General features: G+C 38.6%; 1 protein-coding gene across 1 annotated transcript in view; it reads right to left on the reverse strand.

Moving 5' to 3' along the window:
- Positions 1 to 9,528: 9,528 nt before the first annotated feature.
- Positions 9,529 to 12,443, reverse strand: part of LOC126457318 (succinate dehydrogenase [ubiquinone] flavoprotein subunit, mitochondrial) — a 101,172-nt gene continuing 98,257 nt past the window's right edge. The window contains exon 13 of the mRNA XM_050093512.1: positions 9,529 to 10,642. Within this exon, the coding sequence (XP_049949469.1) occupies positions 10,556 to 10,642 (87 nt within the window). The 3' untranslated portion in view covers positions 9,529 to 10,555. The remainder of the gene's footprint in view (positions 10,643 to 12,443) is intronic.

The raw sequence follows: 12,443 nt of genomic DNA on the forward strand, positions 1-12,443 counted from the left end.
TCCCTTCACCCACTGATATAGGCCAAGAATGGCTTAAAAAGGTGGGAAACCCTCCACCTCCTCCCTTTTTCTCTCTCTACCAATAGGAACACATTAAAATAGTGGGAAACCTCTTCCCCTACCATTTTTCTGTCTATAGCAGTTGCCTGAGCATTGTCATTTGTACTCTGTTCACCATACGGTAAGGGTCAGTTTTGTTTGGGATAAAGGTGTTAGTATCTGTTGTAAGTAATAACAATGATGTAGCAAATTAATTTCTAATGTAAACAATATGTTTTCAAAGTTGGGAAGCGTCAACTGAGGTTCCTTTGCTACTGTGAGGCAATATGCAAATGGACTATTTACTGAACTCGGAATGCTACTATAAATTCCCCCTATGTGATTCTTATGTGGTTAATGACATCTGACTACACAATCCCAGCCTCTGTTGAAGAATCGTATTGGGTGAGGTCGCTCGCCTCATAGAAAGTATTTATGCATGTAAATTATTAATGCCATGTTAACCCCACCAGAATCGTGACTTGGTTTTGGGAAAAAGGTTGGTGCGCCAATATGTGTGTACTCTAAAATATCAGGAAAGATAATCAGATTTATTCCATTTGACAATTACATACACTAACAAGTTGACTTAATGAGGTGATGTGTGTTGAGTGTGGACCGATTAATATCTTAATAAAGAGAAAGGAGTATAACACAAATGTGTAACTATAAAATCTAGCAATGCGGATTGATACTTTCCCTCAAGTGAATGAGACCACAAGATTCTAGGTCACCTTCTTTCCCTCAGTATCTAATCACAGAAATAATGCATGTATGTCCTGCGATGCTCAATGGGTCATTGGTCACCTGTTTAATTTCTATGAACTGCAAGGCTGATCGTGCTACGGAAGGAGCCGCATATATTACCTATTCTACTCCATTACAGGGTCCCGAGCTGGCTGTTCTCGTTGTGCTTTTATGGTGATCAGAAGTGATGTCCTTGCAGCCACAGCAGCGCACGTATACGATACAATTCCACAAAATTAGGCGGAATTCCGTATAAGTTATACAGCTCCTCCACTGAAATGCTAGTGTCAATGCTACCATAATCTAGTGGGGTGTGCCTCTCTACTGTTGTGGCTGTACAATCACAACATTTTAACAAATTTTTGCCATTGAGTGCTACTCCTGCTTGACTGTGAGTGAGCAAGAAACACTGCTTATGTCACAACAATCTGGCCAATCATGGTCGCCTGTGGGAGTCATCGCTCGTCCAAAAAGCTTTCCAGACACTTCCTTAGCGCCAGCTTCTAAACGGACGTATTTCGCTCCTCTGTCCCACGAACAAAAACTATGGAGTGGGGGATTCGTGTAGGTACATTCCTTGCTTGTAATGTCACCCGCGATGCTTTTGTGAGCCCCGGGTGACACGACCAAGGGTGAAATAGTGTCTCTCTGCATTATTCACTTTGGGGAGATATTCTGCATGCCTCACAGTGTTCGGCCAGAAACGCAGCCAGGTCCTCAGGTGGTATCAAAGCCCTCCCACTAGAGACTGCCCTGGTGGGGACAGCACCACCTGGGGCGCTGGAGGTGGTAAAATTCGACCTTTGGGCTAATGCCTTTCTGGCTTCACACCACCTGCTCCCTAAGTAAAATACTGCACGAAACTCTGTTCACAAAAATTATTTGCACATAACACAATGCAGAACAGTCTCATTGCTCATCCCTTAGCCACCTCTGTTAGCAAAGAGCAATGAATCGCAAATTTGTTCACATCTATGTTGCTACTTGTCATTACTACCCTAATTAATTATTCAAAAATGCAAAGTGCGATTGGTGTGGGTGTTGCACTCCCAGCGCAGAACCCATATAGGTTGCCACCCTGAAAAGTTTTTATAATTGTTCCAATATATGGTTTAGTAACAATTTTTTCATAGTTATTTTTAGAATAATTTTTTGTTCTTTCAGTACGTGGTTTCACTTTGGGGAGATATTCTGCATGCCTCACAGTGATTGACCAGAAATGCTACCTGGTCCTCAGATGGCATCAAAGCCCTCCCACTGGAGACCACGCTTGTTGGATCAGCACTACTGTTTCTGCTCACAAAAATTAGGGCACAGAGGCAACTGTGGTGAACTATGAGCCATAGATGGCAAGAGTGAACAAAAGCTGCGATGTGAATGGGCAAATAGACATGCACCTGTCGAGCAACTGACTGTGCAGATCAACCAAGAGGCTACCAACAGTGTCTCTTCAATGACCATTTAGTGAACATTGCTGTGTATGGGCCTCCACAGCAAGCACCTGGTCCATGCATCCATACTGACTGCTGTTCATCAGCGATGTAGGCTGGACTTTTCATGCTAATACCGCAACGGGACATCCACTGAGTGGCAAAAGGTGACCCTTTCAGACGAATCATGTTTTATGCTCTATGGAACAGAGACCTGTCGGGGTGTATAGCATGAAACATCCGAAAGCAAACATTCTGCAACCAGGAGAGAGTGTTACAGTCCAGGGAATGTTTTTGTTGTTTTCCTTGGGTGATCTCATCATTCTGGAAGGCACAACTGATCAACACAAGTATGCATTTATCCTTGGGTACCATGTCCACACTTACATGCAGTTTGTTTTTCGTTGGAATGATCAGATTTACCAGCGGACAAGTCACATAGGTCACAGTGTACGTGTGCAGTTTGGAGAGCGCTGGGATGAGTTTACCATACTGCCCCTCAACAGTTGTCATCATTCCCCACAAACTCATGGTGGAGAAAGACATCATGATTTGGTATGGGTCATTCAATTTGATCTTCGCAGCTGAAGGTGGACTGAGCATTGTGATAATTTCAATCATAGGCTGCAGAGTGGATATACTCTGGGAGTGTACAGTCACAGGGCTGGACTGTTCTCCATCCATCCCAACTGCCACAATTTCTTTGAAAAATTCTACAAGAAAAATAGCATTGTATTAAAGAACCACATTGTAATTCTTCATACACACACATACAGAGAAAGTGTATTAAAATAAGCTTATACTTATGATCACAAAACTCGCCTGTTGAAGTTTATGATTCGCCGTCCGCTGCCATTCCTGAAAACATTCTAGGGGGTGTTTTCCAAGAGGATAACACTCACCCACATACCGCTGTTGTAACCCAACATGCTCTACAGTGTCGACATGTTGCCTTGGCCCTCTCGATCACCAGATATATCTCCAGTTGAACATATAAGGGACATCACTGGACACTAACTCCAGCTTCAACCACAAACAGAATCAACTGCCCCTATATTGACCGAGATCAAGTGCAGCAGGTGTTAACTCCATCACACAAACTGACATCTGGCACCTGTACAATATATTGCATGCTTGCATTTAACTTCTGGCATTTATTAACGTACGAGCAATTCACATTTGCAGTGACTTTTCTCACGTTTATAGTAACCGGTGATTTTGCTATATTAATCACTTACATATATCACTTAGACACATGTATTTGTATTCCCGAAATTTCATTACTCTACATTAATTAATTTTTGCTGTAGTGATTTTTTTTTTCATCAGTGTGTTTCAATCACATCTGATGAGCCTGTGTGTGGGTGGAGCTTCGTCACTAATGCATTAGTAACTGCTGGTAATTTCAGTTTCTTTTGAGTAGCTCTGTGTGTGAACCGATTAAACCTCAGCAAATCACTAGCACTGTTATTACGCATTTCTCTTTAAATATACGTAACTATTAGGCGTCATCTTAAGCAGGAAAAAGAATAAATACTCATCCGTAGCAGTTTTAGTGACTAAACACAAGTTTGCTTATTTTCCCGCCAACTGTAGTATACCTATGCGATCTGCATTACAAAGCTGTTTATCGCGTTGAGATAATGTAATAATACAGGGGCTGGACAGAAAAGTGGAAACACTTCGAGAAATGCTTGCTTGAACTTAAAATTCAAATGCTGGACAAGCCTGCAGGTTGTGCTGTCATATCTGACCGCAAATGGCACTTATGCACTATCATCAACGCGCTGACAGTGCCAGTCATGTTCAAAACTGTTCTTCGTAAAGTCCGCGTCATGTTGGAGGGCGGCCCAATTTAAAGTCGTTCTGCGCATCCCCCTTCATTAGCCACTGGCAGCCAATAATATTCATTCTCTTTCCCAATGGCTAGCAGCGAGTTACAGCTAGACAACGAGAACCTCGCTCCTACATGCTGTGCTGTTGCTGTACTTCGCGACAACCAAAGTATTCATTCAATTGTCAGTTTTTTTTTCTCTTTTCTTTCCTTTTAACAGTATACTTGTTAATGTACGGCTGTAAATGTTTAAGTGCGATTTAAAAAAAAAAAAAAAAAATGAAACACCAAGTGACGGCAATAAATGTGAAATGCTTCACAAGCAGACAAGGGGGACTATTTACCACATTTATAACTTTTTCAAACTTGAACTTGAAAGCAGGTCTCCTACTGTTCACATTTGAAGGCACAAGTAAGGACTCCAGAACCATGTGGTGCACGCAAAATAATGGTAAAGAGAATAGTAAATGAAAGCATCAGAGCTGTAGGAACCGCAGAAAGAGTTGGTTTCGTGTCACCTGTAAAGCATCGAAATCGCAAGGAACCTGTAATACAAATGGACTGTTTTAACAATGATGTTTTAAATTTCTCCATATGAATGAGGATTGCCTGACATCACAAAATGTTTTACAGTTATGCAAGATAAAATTAGCTTCAATGTTAAGCACTTCGTCAATGTAAAGAATTTCAAAAGATGTTGGTTCCAGAAGAGAGCTTTTAGTTCAAAGAAGTGGTATAGGTGCAGCGCAAACTACATCCCATATAAATTCACAATCAAAAGAGAAAGAGGTAGTTCAGTAGTGCATTACCTTGATGGAAAATGTGTCGATTAGAATCATTCCAGGGAGATTTGCTGGAAAATGAGTGATGGTACTGGCGGTTTTAAAGTTTTCATAGGAATAGGTTCTCGGATAAATATTCTGCATGCTGACTCTTCTTCTGATTTTGTTTCTGAGAGTAAACTTGTATTTACGTGTAAGGAAAACAGCAGTGACTACTATTCAGAAATGATCACTGTTTCCCGAGTAATTCACAATTCTTGTCATACCTTCCTCAGAAGTCAGTCATTGCCAGCTATAACTCAACTGTTACAGAGAAAACACTGAGTAAAAAAACAACCCACGAATATTTTTCAATGGCTTAAAAATAAAAATATGAAGCACAGTACGAAATAGACTCATGCCGATCTCCTGCAGCTCGTTAATGTATACAAGTGTACAAACTTGGCTTCCTTGATGTAAATGAGGCCACACAGTTTTGCGTTTACTCCCGTGTCACTGTCAGTGTAGCCCCATGAAATTAATTTGGGCAAAGTGTTAAGGCTATGTGGGGGGGGGGGGGGGGGGGGGACCATTCAAGATAACATTCGCTGAATCGCTTGTGGAGAGACAATAGGCAACATCCCACCAATAGCATGGGCACAGTCTGTATGGTATGCTGAAAAGCTTCAGAAAGAATAATTTGACAAGGAAGTGATGATGGATTTAAGCCTTGAACCTGTCATAGTAAATTTACAATCACATTGTTTGGAAACACTCAAATAGGTGACGACGTTATCATGATATAGACTTTGGAACAAAGTGATAATATTTCTTAGTTTTAAAGCCTTGTGGTTTAAAAAATGTATTTGTCAACATATCAGATGCATACATAATAATGAAAACTTCCTACCCTTTTTGATTAGGACTTAGTATCCATTGAATCATGCAGACTATAATGTTGAACATATTGCCCAAGCAGAAGTTAAGCTTCTCCCACCACGTTGTGTGCTCTAATGAGACTCAAGTATGCAGCTGGATACATTTGTCAAATGTTCGATATTTCCACATGTAAACCCGTGCCATTTCCAAGGCACAAATGAGATAAGGCCCTCTAAAATGATAGTAACTTGTTTATCGAGACATCAGTGGTTTTCGATGTTATTGGTCAAGCTTTCTGTGGAGTTATTCGCAGATGATTGTTAGTTGTCACTCATAATGCCTGTTGACAGCGAAAAATGACAACTTGCTAACCATTTCTACGATAGACTTTTACATTAGTCTTTTCTACCACTAATTCTTTTTTACGGGCTGTGATTAAATGTAACTATAGCCAAACACATCTACACGCACATCTTACACACATTTTTTTAAAAATTCTATCGAGTAGAAACAGTTGTCAAGCAAATAATAATAATTTTGGTTGTGCTTGAAGTTAATTTTGTTGCGTATTAAATTTTTACTTACAGTACAGTTAAAATTGCAATAGATGATACTTATTGCAAGCAGTTTTGATGATCTTGTCATTAGACAATTGTAATTTTGAGAATAACTGTACTTTATGTGTTCACAGACGTGCCAGATGTTCCCACTCTCTGTTGCCCACTATACAGTCCGACAACCAGGAGTGATGGTCTGGGGTGCCATACCATTTCATAGAAGGATCCCTTCGGTTGTCACTCGCAGCACCCTTACAGCACAGCAGTACGTTGGTGATATTCTACACCCCTTTCAGTTGTCATTCATGACAAGCCTTCCTAGGCTTACACTACAGCAAGATAATACCTAACCACATATGGCGAGTTTCTACCGCTTCTCTTTGTGGTTGCCAAATCCTACCTCGACCAGCAAGGTCGCATGACCTCTCTTCAATGGAGAACCGTAGGAGCATTATGGGCAAGGCCCTCCAACTAGCTTGGGATTTTGACTATGTAATGCATCAGCTGGGCAGAATTTGGCAAAATACCCCTCAGAAGGCCATCCAGCAACTCTTATCATTGCTAAGCCAAATAACTGCTTGCATAAGGGTCAGAGGTGGACTAATGCATTATAAACCCGTCAATTTATGGAGCTCTTTTTCTTGAATAACAATCCAAATTTTCTTAAATTGTAATCACTTGTTTGGGTGTATATGTGCAACGCATTTAGCAATTTTTGTCCCATTCGGATAATTCCTTTGTGGTGCAATGTTTGTTTGTTTTTGCGTTAGATCATGTATCATCACATATTTTGTAGAACAAATTCTTTAGTTAAAAATAAATAAAGTAAGGCGTTTGTTTTGTTCTTCCAGAACTTTGTAGTGACAGAAGCAGTTGTTCCAGTTGGTTGATATTTGTTACAACTGATTTGTCTACATCAAAAGACGAAAAGTAGTTCCTTGTACACCAGCTGCAAAAATTTAGTGCAACAATCTCCTCCCCTTCATCATCACTGTCATCACCACACTGTTCCTTCGCAAGCACCTCACTTAAATTAGCTTGGGTGTGGAAGTCAGAACATCTTCACCACAAGAAACAAATTCCTGGAATGTCCCATTTTCAGGAACCTCTACAATTACACTCTGATCTTCTGGAAGAATGTCATCTTCAAAAGTGGCTGATGTAGCACAAACAACCTTTGTGAAACAATTTAACACTAACTGTTGTATAACATAATTCCAGGCTATAACGAACATGTGGCCCATAGAATGTTAAGTCATCACTTCCTTCTTCTCAAGGAATGGAATTGACTTATGGACAACTGTAACTCTGTGTTTGGTTTTAACAGGCTATATTCTATCTAGGTTCAGAGGCAGCAGATGCTTTTGGTAGTCTGATGGAAATAACACAACATTTTCATTCCTGGAAAATTATGTTTCCTTGGAAGGTACAGGGCTTAAGTCAGCAATGAGTATTATTTTCCTGTCTGCTGCATCTATCATGGCACCTTAAGGCCTGAGAAATCTAGTAGAGGTTTCTGACGTCAAGCAGGCATTGCTGTTGTATGTGTAAGTACAAGGCAGCATTTTTATATTTTGAAATACTTGGGAATTCAAAATTTTCTATCACAGTGGAGGCTACTTTTCACACCCATCACTATTTACCCACAATAGTGCAGTCATCCTTTCTTTACTTTTTTACCTCCATGGTATTTTTGTCTCAACAGCATGCATTTTTGGGGGAATTGTAAAAGACGCCAGTTTTATTTGCACTGAGACATCTCTCGGTTCACAAACCTACATTACTCGTGACATTCTAATGTTCTCCCAGGGTTTACACATTCTACATCCACAGCCTCACTTTCTCCGCGTACACACTGAAGTGAGCGATTGTGACGTTTTTTGAAACTATCTAACATGCCATTTGACACACTGCAATTTTCAACACACAATGTTCAGGGTGATTTTACGAGCCTTCTCTTGCAGTACGTTCTGCTTATAAGAATGCTGCCACTCACCATTTCTTGGAAGCATTTTAAAAGATTATTTTTCACATCACAGAACAGTGACATGCAAATATCCTTCCTTTTGCATCCAGAGGAACCACTAGAGCCAGTTTTTAAGAATGTTTCCTTGTTCCTGAATGTCACACAATGAGGATGGTGCCGTATGATACTTCTTCATCAAAGTGAAAATTTTTATGTCACAATTGTCTTTAACATTATGGGTAATCATTAGCTTTTGCTGAATTACATGCTTACTTTGTTTTTGGAGCATAGCTCCACAAAAGTATAACTAATAAATTCAAAAATTACAAATACTACAATTCATAGCTCATTCTCCATTAATACTTTGATCGGATTGCATAACCAGAATCGAACGGTAGGCAGAGCGGAGATAGCTTTCCAATTTATTCAGTGCAATTTTCCTGTATCACTACAAGGGAATTTGAGCTATTGATCAAAAACCTATGATCCAGGTATGTGTCAACTGAAAAAATATATTACCATATACTGCCGTCACATGACCTGCATGAAACTGAAAGCAACTGGAAACTAATGTGGACATCTTAGGAATTGTGTAAAAACTGGATTTTAATTTGCATCATATTCCACGTTCACTCCTCGGAAACGGACTTTTTCGTAAGGTGGGGAGGAATAACACTGATCTTATGGGAGTTTCAATGACACCGGCTGAAATATTTGTTATAAGTGAGATTTACTTAAAAGTGGCTTTGTTGATTCTAAGTTCTAATGAAGTTTCTTATTTGAGTGTCTGCATTCCTTAGTAAGCTCCTCTGAAACATTGCTTTCCTTATCCCAGTGTCCTCACGTTAACCCCCTTTCCTAATCAACATGCTGACCATGTCACAACAGTACCATCCAGTGGTACAGAAAGGTCAATCAACAGGCAAAAATTGATGTACCAAAGAGTTCAATAGTAGAGATGCTAATACATATTACACTAGTAATGTTTTTATATACTGCTTAAAAATGAACATGAACAGTCAAAACAGCAAGAAACTACTACTTATGAGGTTACCAGTTTCGGGCCATTTTCGACCATCTTCAGACCTATCACCATGATGGTAGGCAGTGGTGGTGAATGGAGCAGACATTACAATTCCATGAATGCTGACTGCAAAAAGGGATCTCCTCCAAGAGAATATGTTCTCAAAAATTACTTTTTCTGATCGACATTTGATCTGAGTAGGTACAACTGCTTATGTATTTGGCCTTTGTCAAAATCACCCCCCACAGAATACAGCAGTAGCAACCCTGCTGATAAATAAAATAACTTCAGTCTAGACAAATAAAGATTTAATAGCAGCATTTAATTTCAACTATACATTCCTTTTACATGTTTTGGATGAATAAAGAATACTGTCACAATGTGCAAAGAAACATCACTGTTATTCAAACAATGCCGCAGAAAATATGCTGTTTATAGCACTGCAAGAACACAGCAGACAGCTATGGAAAAAAATGTCAAAACAATATTAAGTAGTAATGTGGTACTGAAAAATCCATGAAGTTCTTAAGGAGTGACAAAATTTTAAGAAAATCATATTACAGCAAAAAGCTTATTAAAACTGAGAATCTGTCCACTGAGTGCAATTTTCTTGCCTAAATACTAACATGAAAAATATATGCCATTAATATTCAGGTACATTGCAGATACCAGGACATGAAAAATGAATCTTAGTCACATTTGAAGCTAACACACATTCAGGAAAGCACAGGTAATTAGTTAAAAAAGCATTTTTTTCTCTCCAAAAGGAACACTAAGTAAGACAATAAATTCAGAAACTTTCACAAAATGCATGTTAACATTCAAACAAATACTGTCTTACATGCTTTTCAGCACTCCTTTTCAAAACTCTAAAATGAGTTACAAATGAGGTTCTTTGTGTTTAAAACCAATGTATAACAACAAATACTTTTACAAAATTTGAATATATAAGTACTTCTACAGACAATCTCAAGATCAGACTGCATTTCTTTGATAAATAAATAAATAAATAACAGCTGTAGGTATATTTGTGTGAGCACCATAAATTTTCTTGGAAAATGCTTGTACTATCACATTACAGAGGACAATTAAGTAAGTACTGCTTTCAAATGCTGGTTCTGAGCTGCACTGATATAACCATCAAGGTCATTCATTATCTGTTTAAAAGATACCTAAAAAAATATCTGATGTAAAATCAAAATCGGACTCCAATGTAATACTGTACGTAGGTACACTCTTCTATAATACCCTATACAAAGGCTAAGCGTGCAGGCATTCTGCATAACACACAGAATTGTGTAGATTCAAGTAGCTCACTTCAGTATGAACGAATTGCAGGTGGAACAGTAGCACATTCTCGTTCATCCAGTGTCTTGTCAATCACTGGCCTATACTTGATCTCAACCTGGAACAAAAAATTTGACATGTTATACATGCTACTACTAAATCTGTCAACACCACCATATTTGTCATCAATTCACTTTTCCTAAAGAAATCAAATCGAAGTAGACTGGCTATGAACAGATGGGACAAGAGATGAAACTGACTATTTTATCAAACAGTAAATTGACAGGGTTTGACTCTCAAAGCACATCAGTACTTAAAACAATGGAAAATCCAAATTAGAACAGGTTGTGGTATCACAGTACTCAGAGACAAGTTGCCATGTTTGCTTGCATGGCACAGCAAGTGTGTGTGTGTGTGTGTGTGTGTGTGTGTGTGTGTGTGTGTGTGTGGGGGGGGGGGGGGGGGGGGGGTGCGCCCAACAGTCTACTTTTAAATGTACCTGATTGGAACTCAATGCTTCCTCTGTGTTGTGAATAACATTAGTACTTCAAGCAGTCATAGCTTCAGAGTAAAAACAGATACAGAGCTGGAAGAAACCACTGACAAAAAAACTGAAAATGTGGATTACGAACATTTGTTTAATCATGGGGAGACATACAAAACTAAGCACGAAGAAGACAAAAGAAAAAATGTCAGCTGAAACAAGGCAGCTACTACATGGAATGTGAGAGATTTAGCAAAAACAACACAAACCTACCAGAGTGCACAGAATTAAACATAAAACAATTCTGAAATATTTTTGAGGATGTGAGAAAATGCAATAAAAATTGTTACGAGAAACAACTGGAAGTAATGAGTATGAAGAAATACGTTAGGAAGAGAACATATTACTTTGTTAAGATGTCAATGTAAGTAATGCACAGGCATTTGAAAGTTTCTTTAAAGTACTCTTAGAAATGAATCATAATCACACAGACATTGGAAAAGATCTGGGTTAGGTACACAACACCATTCGAACATGAAAAAGGGAAAAGTGCCTGCAGATAATGCTGTAGCAACTGAAATGGTTAATGCCTTAATTTGCTAGAGAACAATGCACAATTCAGAAGTCATGAACTAATTTATAGGATGGAGGTGTATGACTTACAACTTCAATTTTATACATAGCTTGATGATAAGGATGCAGCTGTAATTGAACCATGTAGCAGAACATTTTGGTCCAACCACATTTATGTTTATCACCTCAAAATCAGGTTACATTAAAAATGATGCACTACAGAAGAGCAGGTTTTCATCTTCAGACATACATTATGGCAAGTGATACTCTGGGTGAATACAAGTGACAAATATGTTAATAATAATAATAATAATAATAATAATAATAATAATAATAATAATAATAAAAAAAAAAAAAAAAAAAAAAAAAGATTTTGTTTGTTTTCCTTGGCAGCGAGTGCTCTTGTGACATCAAGTCGAGTAATACTATTTAGCAAGGGCACACATGTCTACCAATTACTGCATATTGCCACAATGAGGATGGTGGCTAGTAACAGGTCTGTCAAGGAAAATGGAGACAATGAAGCTGAAGAAAAAAAAAAAAAAAAACTTTGTAAATTTACAAACCAATTTATAGCTTTATTTGATGAGTTAGCTTGATAGTTTGCATCTTCTAACGTAAGCTTACTCTTCCACAATGAGTCAGTTTTAATGTGCTCATATTGTAAGGTGATTAGCATGATTATTATTATTATTAATGTGACTGAGCCCAAATATTCCCTTTCATCGAGTTAAATTTTTGCTTAGAAATTTTAGATTTAGAGAACACTTTGGTGTGAGTTTCAAATAAATCAGCACAGACAGTTCTTCAGAAAGTGGGTATAGATTCAAACCAGGGCACCAACTTGTGGGATGGGGAGTGG

The sequence above is a fragment of the Schistocerca serialis genome, chromosome 2 (genome assembly GCF_023864345.2).
Source record: "Schistocerca serialis cubense isolate TAMUIC-IGC-003099 chromosome 2, iqSchSeri2.2, whole genome shotgun sequence".
Classification (NCBI taxonomy): Eukaryota; Metazoa; Arthropoda; class Insecta; order Orthoptera; family Acrididae; genus Schistocerca; species Schistocerca serialis.